The sequence below is a fragment of the Pogoniulus pusillus genome, chromosome 18 (assembly GCF_015220805.1).
Source record: "Pogoniulus pusillus isolate bPogPus1 chromosome 18, bPogPus1.pri, whole genome shotgun sequence".
Taxonomy (NCBI): Eukaryota; Metazoa; Chordata; class Aves; order Piciformes; family Lybiidae; genus Pogoniulus; species Pogoniulus pusillus.
In genome coordinates, this window is record NC_087281.1 from 3,909,551 (window position 1) to 3,923,195 (window position 13,645).

Consider the following 13,645-nt stretch of genomic DNA (forward strand, 5'->3'; position numbering starts at 1 on the left):
ATGTAGGCTTCCTGGGCAGTCCAGCCAGGGTGAGGTTCAAAGGTGTTGTCTGCTGATTTGCATCTCTGAGCTTTTGGGCAAGCCCTTGAGTCTGAGTCCCAGAAGTAACAAGATTAAGGAGAGATGATGCACTCTTCTTTAGCTTTGTTGATTAAGGAGGGACGATGCAATCTTTATCTTCGTTGATGAACGAGAGAGAGGGTTTAGACTCTCACAGCTGTTTAGTGCTCTAATGTTTTTATTTAGGTAGAACTCACATTGGCTTCTATGAGAATTTTGGTTGACTGTTTTGTGAGTCAAATGTCCTTTTTCTTATGATAATAAAATGCTATGATCGCTGATTTACAAATGATTTGGTGTGTAGTTGCTTAGCTGTGTCGTCTGTGTAGGTGTCCATTTCAGCCATGTGGCTTTTGATTCAAGGCAGTGGAGAGGGTGAAATCCTATCTTCACCTTTTTACTTTCCCTTCATGTCAAGCATGTAGTTAGAACATACATGTCCATTCCCATGAAACTTGTTAAAGAGTGTGGATGGTTTCTATTGACTTCAGTGAGTGAGTTTGGGTCAAATCCACTGTATATCAGCTCTGTCTGAGATGTAGGTTTGGGGTTTCTGGTTTCTATCGACTTCAGTGAGTGAGTTTGGGTCAAATCCACTGTATATCAGCTCTGTCTGAGATGTAGGTTTGGGGTTTCTGGTTTCTATCAACTTCAGTGAGTGAGTTTGGGTCAAATCCACTGTATATCAGCTCTGTCTGAGATGTAGGTTTGGGGTTTCTGGTTTCTGTCGACTTCAGTGAGTGAGTTTGGGTCAAATCCACTGTATATCAGCTCTGTCTGAGATGTAGGTTTGGGGTTTCTTTGGGTATGAGTGTAAATTCTACAGTAGTGTGCTGTTAAACCCAAAGGACCTTGGTTCTTTCTGTGAAACAAGTAATTAAGAAATAAACCAATCATTATATTAGTTTCTTTGCTTTTTGGTTTACTTGGGCTGGCATGAGATTCTAGTTGCACTGAGAATTTTGGTGTTTGAGAGTAAGGAAATTTTTCTCTGCACCTGTGTTAAAGATACTTCATGGCAGGTAGACGTCATTTATGGAAGTGAATAAATGAGTGATCTAGAGGGGAATTTATGATTGATGGAACTAAGCAAAAGCAATTTGTGTTAGAAATTACATTTCCCCCTTTTGTTAAATGGTTTTGTATAGGTAACTCAAGCTGTAGGAAGTATAGGGATGTCACAGCTCTCACAGAAGGCTGCATCAGAAACACTGCTGAAGGAAGAGGCAGTGGTTAAACAGTTCCGACAGGAGTTGCCCCCACCACCACCCCCAAAGAAAAGGCAAATCCCAGGGGACAGCGAAGCAAAGAAAAAGTGAGTATGATCCTGCCATTCTCCTTTGCTGTCTGCATAGTCTCACATCTCTTGGTCATGACTTCAATTCTTCTTCTAAGTGAGGAATGGTTAAACTGTGGTAGTAAAGTTGGGTTTGGGGATTGGGAAGAGAATGTTATGTACAAGCTCATTTTGAGAGCGAGAGAAAGCTTGCAAGATCCTTTACTTGGAAAGGGGAACAGGAGTATTTTGTCTCTCAAAACAACATGTCTTCACAGGCTCACAGGATGTTAGGGGTTGAAAGAGACCCATGGAGATCATTCAGTCCAACCCCCTGCCAGAGCAGGACAATACTATCTAACACAGATGACAGAGGAACACATCCAGACAGGCCTTAAAAGTCTCCAAGGAAGGAGACCCCACAAGCTCTGTGGGGAGCCTGTTCCAGTGCTCTGTGACCCTTACAGTAAAGAAGTTCCCCCTTGTGTTGAGGTGGAACCTCCTGTGCTGCAAGTCAAATTTTGCTTCCTTCTTCAGTCCTTTGTATCTCAGGTCCTTTGCTGAAAGATAAAATTGATTAATTTTATTTTATTTTTTAGTGCCTCCTTGACTTGGTTAAAGTGAAAGCACCAACACTTTGGTTGCTTCATTAATTTATTTATCTTCCTGTAATAAAACCAGTGTTACAGTGATGTCTCCTTTTACAAGAGCATTAGGAGCGGATGACTGATGGCATGTATAGAATCATAGAATGATTTGGATTGGGAGGGACCTTAAAGATCACTGAGTTCCAACCTTTCTGTTATGGACAGAGACACCTTCCACTAGACCAGTCTGCTCATAGAAGCTGGATGATCTTGGAAGAGATCTCTGAGATCATTCAGTCCAACCTAGCACCCAGCCCTAGCCAGTCAACCAGACCATGACACTAAGTGCCTCAGCCAGGCTTTGCTTCAACACCGCCAGGGGTGGTGACTCCACCACCTCCCTGGGCAGCCCATTCCAGTGCCTATCACTCTCTCTGCCAACAACTTCCTCCTCACATCCAGCCTAGACCTCCCCCAGCACAACTTGAGACTGTGTCCCCTTCTTCTGTTGCTGCTTGCCTGGCAGAAGAGACCAACCTCACCTGGCTGCAACCTCCCTTCAGGGAGTTGTAGACAGCAATGAGGTCAGCCCTGAGCCTCCTCTTCTGCAGGCTGCACACCCTCAGCTCCCTCAGGCTCTCCTCACAGGGCTGTGCTCCAGGCCCCTCACCAGCTTTGTTGCCCTTCTCTGGACACCTTCCAACACCTCAACATCTCTCTTGAATTGAGGAGCCCAGAACTGGACACAGCACTCAAAGTGTGTCCTGAGCAGTGTTGAGTACAGGGGCAGAGTAACCTCCCTTGTCCTACTGGCCACACTGTTCCTGATCCAGGCTAGGGTGCCTCACAGCCCTGTCCAACCTGGCCTTTAACACTCCCAGGGATGAGACATCCACAGCCTATCTGGGCAACCTGTTCCAGTGTCTCACCACCCCCACAATAAATAATTTCTTCCTAATGTATCATCTGAATCTACCTTCTTTTAGCTTACAGCTATTACTCCTCTTCCTGTCACAACACTCCTGTGACTGAAAATGACAAAATTGTTTGGCCTTTTAAACCAGGTTTGATGCTGAAAGTGCTGAGCTCTTAAACTGGATTTCAAAATCGAAGTCTGCAATTGAGGCCACAGACTTCAAAGAGTACAGGAAGATGAGAGAGACTTCAAACATGAAAGAAAAGTTGAAGGTAAAATGGGGAGGTAAAGGCTGTTCCCCTGAACAGTATATTTTGTCTCCAAACTGGCAGTCAGCTGAAGGTGTGGGCTGATGTGTGTGCTTTGTGGGGATTAAAGCCTTTAGCTTAGTGGTTTCAGAACGGGACATGAGTGGAAATTCTGGCAAGCTGGACACTCCTTTTGGCTGAGGTTGGGTTGCACAATCCACAGGAAATTAAAAAAGTGTTTCTGATGTCCCTTCTGCAGTTCTGAGAAATGTCTGTCTTGAGGGTTGTTAGCCTTTTCACTGAGCAACCTGTCTCACAGCTGGAGATGCATGTGACTGGTTTCACTGCTACAGTTTGATGGAATCAGCCAGGTTGGAATAGACCTCCAAGATCATCCAGTCCAACCTAGCACCCAGCCCTAAACAATCAACCAGACCATGGCACTAAGTGCCTCAGCCAGGCTTTGCTTCAACACCTCCAGGCACGGTGACTCCACCACTTCCCTGGGCAGCCCATTCCAATGCCAATCACTCTCTCTGCCAACAACTTCCTCCTCACATCCAGCCTAGACCTCCCCTGGCACAACTTGAGACTGTGTCCCTTTGTTCTGTTGCTGCTTGCCTGGCAGAAGAGACCAACCCCACCTGGCTACAGCCTCCCTTCAGGCAGTTGTAGAGAGCAATGAGGTCTGCCCTGAGCCTCCTCTTCTGCAGGCTGCACACCCCCAGCTGCCTCAGTCTCTCCTCACAGGGCTGTGCTCCAGGCCCCTCACCAGCTTTGTTGCCCTCTTCTGGACACATTCCAGTATCTCAACATCTCTCTTGAATTGAGGAGCCCAGAACTGGACACAGGACTCAAGGTGTGGCCTGACCAGTGCTGAGTCCAGGGCCAGAATAACCTCCCTTGTCCTACTGGCCACACTGTTCCTGATGCAGGCCAGGATGCCATTGGCTCTCTTACCCTTTCTTCTTTCCTTGGCTTTTTGGTATCTGTGGGCCAGTGGGCTACTCAAGGGCACCTTGATTCATGCTGTGGCATTCTGCACACACTGTACTTGTATTTTACCTGGTGTCCCAACACCTGATTCCATATAAATGGATCAACAACTCTTTCAACAGCATTTCATCCCTGGTGCTGCTGTACTAGTCTTTTGCTTGCCTGGGTTAGGGTTAGGGTTTGCCTGCCTGGTACTTGTGAGAGCTAACTCCTTTTGCATTTCTTTTCTGAACAAACTCAGCCAACAAGTGTGCATCTTAGAAGGTGCTGGATCTAAGAAAACTGGAATATGTTTTTGCTGGGAGTGAGGATATCCATGGGATGGAGGGATGGGGGAAAGCCAAGAAAAACATTATTCTCTTCAAACTGTCTTTGTTTTGGGGTTTGCTTTCTAGGTTATTGAAAAAGAAAGAATTGACAAGATCCCAAAGTTAGATGAACTGAAACAAAGTGGATATGTTCTTTTGGATCAAATGGGAAAGGGTAAGCAGCTTAAAAGTTCTGCTTTTTTAACTTAATGAGATGAGTTACTGGAAAAGTGACTCTGAAAGACACTAGCTCCAGTTAAGCATCACAATGGATTCCTTCCCCCTTCCTCCATTTCCTTTCCTTCAGAGCCACTGGTTATTATTGCTGTTACCAGTTACTGATGTCTCTGTGTTTGGTTTTGATGAAAAGCAATAGTGTGTATTCCTTTCATGTGTGTATGTTCAGTTGATTTGACTGGATGCTATTAGGAGCACAGAGAGCTTAGCTTAGTAATGTAGCTCAAAATGTCTCAGGCATCCTGGGCACCTGATTGGATTGGAAGATTTAAAACTTTTTAACAGTTATTTTTATTGAAATAGTTTTGAAATGGTGGCAATGTAGAATCAGAATCAGTTAGAGTTGGAAGGGACCACAAGGATCATCTAGTTGCAACCGCCTGCCATGGGCAGGAACACCCTACCCTAGAGCAGACTGCCCGGAGTCTCATCCAGCCTGGCCTTAAACACCTCCAGCCATGGGGCCTCAACCCTCTCCCTGGGCAACCCATTCCAGGCTCTCGCCACTCTGATGGTGAAGAACTTCCTCCTCATGTCCAGTCTGAACCTACTCATCTCCAGCTTCTCTTCATTCCCCCTAGTCCTGTCACTGCCTGACAGCCTAAAAAGTCCCTCCCCAGCTTTTTGTAGACCCGATTCAGATACTGAAAGGCCACAATGAGGTCACCTGGGAGCCTCCCCTTCTCCAGACTGAACAGAGAGGTCTCCAAGGTGCTTCTGGGGAATGGATCTGCCGTGATTGACCATTGAGTGCATTCTTCTCTTAAGTGGCTCGGTCCAGCTGCAGTGCTTCTGTGTTGTACATGTGCCAAGTGTATGGCCAATGTGTGAAGCACAGAGAGGATCTATAGAGTAGAGCCTTCAAATGTGTTTGTAGAAGCTAACTAGCTGCCCACTCTGACCAGAGTACTGGGCTCCACTTACACTCCAGTGGTGCAACAAAAAAACCCACTCCCTCTTACTCTCCTCGTACTTGCATCAAAGTGACACAGCTGTGAAGTTCAAATGACTCAATGTGCCCTGTATAAAAACAGTGACACTTTGAAGGTGAATCTGTGTTAAAAGGCTGCAATGGCAAGGATGCACTCTTGAATGCACATTGCACTGGAATCTCCTATGTAGCAACATTGTCAGTTACTACTTGCATTTGAGGAAATAGAGGGATGGGATGGGAGGTCTCTTCACTTAGGCTGCTCAGGTAATGCAAAGAGGTGGTGTAGCAAGTGCTTCACCTAGTCACTGTGAATGGCAAAGGACCTTGTGTTTTGTCATGTTGCTTTTGTTGCTGCTTCTATTACCTAGTTACTAATCTTGTCTGCAGACAACCACATATTCACAGAGTGGTGACCTCCAGAGATCATCTAGTCTAACCCCTCTGCTGAAGCAGGTTTGCCTAGATTAGGTTGCACAGGAACTTGTTCAGATGGTTTTTGAAAGCCTTCAGGCAAGGAGACTCCACAGCTTTTCTGGACAGCCTGTTCCAGTGTTTTGTCACTCTCAAAGTAAAGAACCTTTTCTTGGAGTTCAGGTGAAACCTCCTCTGTTGCCCAGTTTATGCCTGTTGCCCAGTTTATGCCTGTTGCCCAGTTTATGCCTGTTGCCCAGTTTATGCCTGTTGCCCAGTTTATGCCTGTTGCCCAGTTTATGCCTGTTGCCCCTTATCCTAGAACTGGGCACCAGTCAGAGATGGAGCCAATACTTTTGACACCTGTGCTTTAGATACTGTTAAGATCTCCTCTGTCTTCTCTTGCCCAGGCTGAACAGCCCAGGTCTCTAACCTTTCCTTTTAAGAGTGGTGCTGCAGTACCCTAATCATCTTCATGGTCCTCTGTTGAACTCTGGCCAACTGAACTGGACATAGTCCTCTGGATATGGTCTAACTAGAGCAGAGTAGAGGAGGAGAACCTCCCTTGATCTGCTGGTCAAACCAGGGTACCATTTGCCTTCTTGACCACAAGAACACACTGCTGGCTACTGGTTAACTTATCCACCAGGACTTCCAGGTCCTTCTGTGTAGAGCTGCTTTCCAGCAGGTCAGACAGTAACCTGTATTAGTCCATGGGGTTATTGCTCCCCAGGTGCAGGACTCTGCACTTGAACTTCATGAGGTTCCCCTGTGCCCAGCTCTCCAGCCCTGAAAGTCTTGCTGAACGGCAGTACAGCTTTCCAGTGTGTCAATCATTCCTTCCACATTGTGTGACATTGTGACACTATTATTAACCATTGCAACCTTTCTTTCCCAGGCTGACAGAATTCCATCCACCTTTTCATTAACTGCATTGCTACTTTCCAACTCACTGCTTCCCTTCTTCTCTGTGGGTTGTAGAATAACTTAACTGGAAGCTTATTTAAATCAAGCTTAAATGTGTTTGTATCAGAGACAGGAATCATGATGAAGAGAAATTATGGTGCTCAAGAGTCAGCTCATTGCTATAAACTCAAAAGTTATCAATGGCAAAGGATGGAAGTGAAATATCTCACTCATTGTTCATGTGGCAATAAAAAGGTGAAACACTGTTAGTATTAAGCACAGTTCTATGGATAGCAGAGTTGGAATCAAATCATTTTGCATGTTAATGCAAATGTGCCCCTCTGGTTGAAGAGAGGGAAGGTTAAATGTCTATTAATCAAAATGGGTTGTGGTTATTACAGCAATAATTATATGATCTTTTCTAGAAGGATTTTCTACAGTGGATATAAAAACTGTGATGGAGGAAATATTGTCAGAGTGGAAAGATGTAGTCCAACGTCTGGAAGAAGTGACTAGAAAAATAAAGTACCAGGAAGAGATAAATGCTTATTTTAAGGAGATGAGTGAGCTTGAGAAGACTGTAATTGAGAAGGATGCCTGGCTTAAGAGTGATGCTTCCTCAGTATCCCAGCCCTCAACAGCCCTGAAAGACTTATGTCAGGTAAGTCTGGCAAAAGCAGTTGATTTCGACTGGATGCTATTAGGAGCACAGAGGAGCTTAGCTTAGTAACATAGCTCAAAATGTCTCAGGCATCCAGGACACCTGATTGGATTGGAAGATTTTCCTTGTGTCACAGGAGTAATTCAGCATTATTGTTCTGATAATATGGAGGAGCTGCACTGCAGTAGCTTGCTAAAACCTTTTGTATTAACAAGGCAAATGTGAGATTTGGGTTTGGTTTGCATCTTTCAGAGAGAGTTAACTCATCTTGTAAGCCTGAGTCCATGGTTGGAACATCTGAAAGCCACCTGCAAGGCACTCAGCTCTCAGCCCATGGCTCCAAGCTTCATTCAGGAGAGCTTAAATGGCTGTCTTGATCGCTTCAGATTGACTTGTCAGAAGTTAGAAGAACGTCACCAGCAGCTGAAGAAAGGTAAACATATCTATACACACACCTTACTTATTTTAACTGAAGACACTTGTGTTATAGAACCATAGAATTGGAAGAGACCTCCAAGATCATCCAGTCCAACCTAGCACCCAGCCCTAGCCAATCAACCAGACCATGGCACCAAGTGCCTCATCCAGGCTTTGCTTGAACACCTCCAGGGATGGTGACTCCACTACCTCCCTGGGCAGCCCATTCCAATGCCAGTCACTTTCTCTGGCAACAACTTCCTCCTACCTCCTCCTCTGGCACAACTTGAGACTGTGTCCCCTTGTTCTGTTGCTGGTTGCCTGAGGAGGAGCTCCTGAACATGAGGAGGAACTTTAAACCTGAGAAGGAGCTCCTAAACATGTGGAGGAACTCTAAACACAAGGAGGAGCTCCTAAACACAAGGAGGGGCTCCAAATATGAAGAGGAATTCTAAGCATGAGGAGGAGCTCTAAACTTGAGGAGGAACACCTCATGTTGTTCTGACGTGTTCCAGAACTCACTGAATTTCAGTGGCGTTTTCCTGCTGATTCTTGGAACTCTTTGGGTCAGGCTGACTAAATCTTTTTGCCCACCTACCACTAGAAAATACATTGCCCCATAGTGTTAGAAGTGATTATGCAGAAAGTATGCAACATTCCTGAAACTGTATTTAAGGAATCAGCAAAACCTATTTGAAGTGTCTCATGTATTTTGAAAGCTGTGTCTCTCTGACACAGAAATAAATAACACCAGAAATGAGAAGTGGAAGATTAGAAGAACCTTGTGAAATGGAAGTGCATATGTGAAATGTACTCTGTTTCACAGCTTTGAGCACATTAGTCATACATGATTCCTTTTGGAGATTGTTGTCTTTGAAGTTAGTTGGAATCTGGCTTTCTTCTCAGGCACTTTCTACTTGGGATTTTGTTGCATTCAATTTTGGATTATGAATCTTCAAGCCAGTCATGCTGGCTTCTAAAGGAAGCTTCTAAATGTAGTACACAAAATATGTAGCTCTCTTCAGTATTTTAGAGCTGAATAGCAAGAGCACAGACCTATATGGAGGGTTTGTTTCCTTGGTTTTCATCTTGGTTCTGAGGAATTCAAGGAAGGTTTTTGCTAACAGCCCCAAGTGGAAGGCCTTTAACATTGCCTGTCTAATAGAAATTGGCTCAATTATGAAATTGTTGGGCAGTGCATATCCTGTGTTGCACCAGGCCTGCATGCTTCAGTTATCTTTGTGTGGGAAGCTGTATGGTTAATGTATGTGTCTGCCATTCTCAGCTGACAGGGCATGCTTTCATTCTTACTGTCAGGAATGAGTATTTTGTGCTTGTGCTGACTTTATGGGATTTTTAATGGTTTAATTGGTATTGGTGCTCTAAGCTAGGAGCAGCTGTGGATCTGTTGGAGGGTAGCAGAGCCCTGCAGAGGGACCTTGCCAGGCTGGATAGGTGGGCAGAGGCCAATAGGATGAGATTGAATAAGGCCAAGTGGAGAGTTCTACACCTTAGCCACAACAGCCCCAAGCAGCACTACAGGCTAGGGACAGAGTGGCTGAGAGCAGACAAGAAGAAAGGGACCTGGGGATACTGGTAGAGAGTAGCTGAACGTGAGCCAGCAGTGTGCCCAGGTGGGCAGGAGAGCCAATGGCATCCTGGCCTGGGTCAGTGTCCCGGGTTTGGGCTGATCCCTCCCCCGGGAAGAAATTCACAACACAGACCCCCCCCCCCCCCTTTTTTTTGAAAGTCAGGGAAAGATGAAATTGTATTTTCTTATAGTATCAGTATAACAATGTAAAGAGAGATAATAACTAGAGAAGGAAGGAAGAAAAAAACACTGATACAATAACCTTAAGGGAGATCAGGGAGGGGTCAAGCGGCGGCGAAGCAGCAGCAGCCAGCGGGAGAAAGGGGCAGAACAAGCTGTGCTTCTAGACATTAAGTTCTTGATGCTCCAATGAAATTATATTAATTTATCTATTGTTGCCATTATGTGGCCTATCCCTGGAGTGTTCATCTCTCCCCTATGTCTGAGCTAGAGGATCAGCTCAAATGGCCACAGTCAGGAGCAGTGTGGCCAGCAGGACAAGGGAGGTTACTCTGCCCCTGTACTCAGTGCTCGTCAGGCCACACCTTGAGTGCTGTGTCCAGTTCTGGGCTCCTCAGTTCAGTTCAGGAGAGATGTTGAGAGGTTGGAAGGTGTCCAGAGAAGGGCAGCAAAGCTGGTGAGGGGCCTGGAGCACAGCCCTGTGAGGAGAGGCTGAGGGAGCTGGGGGTGTGCAGCCTGCAGAAGAGGAGGCTCAGGGCAGACCTCATTGCTGTCTACAACTACCTGAAGGGAGGCTGTAGCCAGGTGGGGTTGGGCTCTTCTGCCAGGCAAGCAGCAACAGAAGAAGGGGACACAGTCTCCAGTTGTGCCGGGGAGGTCTAGGCTGGATGTGAGGAGGAAGTTCCTGGCAGTGTCATGGAGGGTAGCAGAAGCCCTTAGCAGGCCTCCCTGCTGTAAAAGTTGCAGTGTCTCACATTTTAAGCCAGAAGCATCGTAAACCAAAACAGTCCTTCAGCCCCATGAGAAAGTCTCTCCCTAGTCGAGATAAAGGTAAACAGTGGCCACTGTTTTGGCTAGGGGGAATGGCAGTTCTCATGCCCGCTCGACACCTGGTGTGGGCCGAGCTTGGGGTGGTCCTACAGGTTGTTTTGGTAAGAGCTGTCCAATTGTATAGGTTAATTGTAATTTTGTACCAATCTGTAAGAATAACGTAAAATAGCCTGGACTGGAGGGTCACACCTCTTTTGAACATGATAAAAATGGTGTGCCAGCCTGGATCGGGGCTTGCTGGCTTGAGCTTGCTGGTGCCTGCTCCTACCGCTCGCTCGCCTGCCTGCCTGCCTCGCTCCTGCCGCGGTGCCCTCTCGTTCCTGATCGGCCCTGCCCGACGAGGGGCCCGCAGAGGCCTGAAACCCACTTGGGCCCCATCCTGACGAACAAAGGGACACCGCCCAAACCTTGAACTGTGCTGAACTGAACTATGAACAGTGAGTAAATTGGAGAAAGAACTCTTTACCTAAAGACTGAATAACTTTAAAGACTCAAAAGAACTCTAAAGAAATCACAGACTCTCCTTTATCTGCTGTTTTCTGAACTGTTATTCTACAACTTCAATCCTAAAAGAACTCAGGTGGGGAATTTAGTTCAGGAGGGGATCTCTGTGTTTGAGCAATAAATCACTTGAAAATCCACAAGTGAGTCTCCACGTATTTTCCCCGCAGCCTCCCAAACTACCTTCCGTGACAGGCAGAGAGAGTGACTGGCATTGGAATGGGCTGCCCTGGGAGGTGGTGGAGTCACTGTGCCTGGAGGTGTTCAGGAGCAGACTGCCTGAGGCACTTAGTGCCATGGTCTGGTTGATTGTTTAGGGCTGGGTGCTAGGTTGGCCTGGATGATCTTGGAGGTCTCTTCCAACCTGGTGGGTTCTATGGTGTACTGTTTAATTATTGTATGATGTGACAAGTACCACTCTTGTTTTGGTGCCACCCATGACTGCAGGCATTATTAGTCCGTTTGAGCCGGTTATTACTTTGTAAACACAACTTGCATGTCATAATATGTTAAATTTCTATTTGTGTGTTTGGGGTTTCGTGTAACAATGATTTCTCTGCATATTGTGTGTTAAAGAAGAGAGGGAAGGCTAAGTTCATGGTTCCAGCTGTTCATTTACAGAGTAGTCTGAATTACTGGAAGTTAACAGAAATTCTAGAGTCCTATAACCGAGAGGTACAACTTCTGGTCACACACATTCAATTCACAGTATCACACAGTATCACAGTATCATCAGGGTTGGAAGAGACCTCACAGATCATCAAGTCCAACCCTTTACCACAGAGCTCAAGGCCAGACCATAGCACCAAGTGCCACGTCCAATCCTGCCTTGAACAGCTCCAGGGACGGCGACTCCACCACCTCCCCGGGCAGCCCATTCCAGTGTCCAATGACTCTCTCAGGGAAGAACTTTCTCATGACCTTGACAAACTTTGAGTGGTGAAGTTCAGCTCCTTTCATGGCTCTTTGAGCCTCTGAAAATTCCTTTGTAGAGATGGGACTAAGTAGTACTCCATGGCTATTTTTTGTGATGTTTCTTTCTGTCAGTGGGGCTCTACTTTAACCATTTTCATCTCCTTCAGGATTTGCTGTAGTTTAGTGGCAGTGCAACTGTTTACATCCTGGCCTGCATCAGGAACAGTGTGGCCAGCAGGACAAGGGAGGTTATTCTGCCCCTGTACTCAGCACTGCTCAGGCCACACCTTGAGTGCTGTGTCCAGTTCTGGGCCTCTCAATTCAAGAGAGATGTTGAGGTGCTGGAATGTGTCCAGAGAAGGGCAACAAAGCTGGTGAGGGGCCTGGAACATAAACCCTATGAGGAGAGGCTGAGGGAGCTGGGATTGTTTAGCCTGGAGAAGAGGAGGCTCAGGGCAGACCTCATTGCTGTCTACAACTGCCTGAAGGGAGGCTGTAGCCAGGTGGGGTTGGGCTCTTCTGTCAGGCAAGCAGCAATAGAAGAAGGGGACACAGTCTCAGGTTGTGCCAGGGGAGGTCTAGGCTGGATGTTAGGAGGAAGTTGTTGGCAGAGAGAGTGATTGGCATTGGAATGGGCTGCCCAGGGAGGTGGTGGAGTCACTCTCCCTGGAGGTCTTCAAGCAAAGCCTGGCTGAGGCACTTAGTGCCATGGTCTGGTTGACTGGCCAGGGCTGGGTGCTAGGTTGGACTGGATGAGCTTGGAGGTCTCTTCCAACCTGGCTGATTCTGTGATTCTACGATTTATCCTGTCTTACTGAAAAGAGGAAGCTAGAGAACTGATTCTCTCTAGAAACATTGACTCATTCCTCACTTTTAAATAATGTGAGAGTTCTGACAGCAAGCTGTTGAAGAGCTACCTGGTGAATCAGAGCAAGGCTTAGATTAATTTTCACTTGCAAAAGTAACAGAATTGCTTAGGAATGCAAGGCCTAAGAATGTGCACAGCACAATATGGATCTTAGAGTTGTAATCCTGTTCACTGCTGGAAGGTGTCCAGAGATGGGCAATGAAGCTGGTGAGGGGCCTGGAGCACAGCCCTGTGAGGAGAGGCTGAGGGAGCTGGGGGTGTGCAGCCTGCAGAAGAGGAGGCTCAGGGCAGAGCTCATTGCTGTCTACAACTACCTGAAGGGAGGCTGTAGCCAGGTGGGGTTGGTCTCTTCTGCCAGGCAAGCAGCAACAGAAGAAGGGGACACAGTCTCAAGTTGTGCTGGGGGAGGTCTAGGCTGGATGTGAGGAGGAAGTTGTTGGCAGAGAGAGTGATTGGCATTGGAATGGGCTGCCCAGGGAGGTGGTGGAGTCACTGTCCCTGGTGTTGTTGAAGCAAAGCCTGGCTGAGGCACTTAGTGCCATGGTCTGGTTGATTGTCTAGGGCTGGGTGCTAGGTTGGACTGGATGATCTTGGAGGTCTCTTCCAACCTGGATGATTCTATGGCTCTACATTCCATATAATATATGTTGGTCTGCTACCTCTATGTATTTCGTTGTTTTTTTGTTGTTTTTAATTCTTGGAAGGCATCAGCAGGATTCAGTGTACAAATGCATGTAATGTGACTTCTCCCTTCTAAATGATTCTGAGAGCTTTGTTGTCACATTTCTTGTAACTCAGGTGT

The 13,645-nt window shown here is 46.5% G+C and overlaps 1 protein-coding gene across 1 annotated transcript in view; it reads left to right on the top strand.

Moving 5' to 3' along the window:
• UTRN (utrophin) overlaps positions 1-13,645 on the top strand; it is a 481,902-nt gene that overhangs the window by 144,610 nt on the left and 323,647 nt on the right. Inside the window, exons 17-21 of the mRNA XM_064158262.1 lie at positions 1,209-1,375; positions 2,988-3,111; positions 4,479-4,566; positions 7,305-7,540; positions 7,793-7,973. Of these exons, the coding sequence (XP_064014332.1) occupies positions 1,209-1,375; positions 2,988-3,111; positions 4,479-4,566; positions 7,305-7,540; positions 7,793-7,973 (796 nt within the window). The remainder of the gene's footprint in view (positions 1-1,208; positions 1,376-2,987; positions 3,112-4,478; positions 4,567-7,304; positions 7,541-7,792; positions 7,974-13,645) is intronic.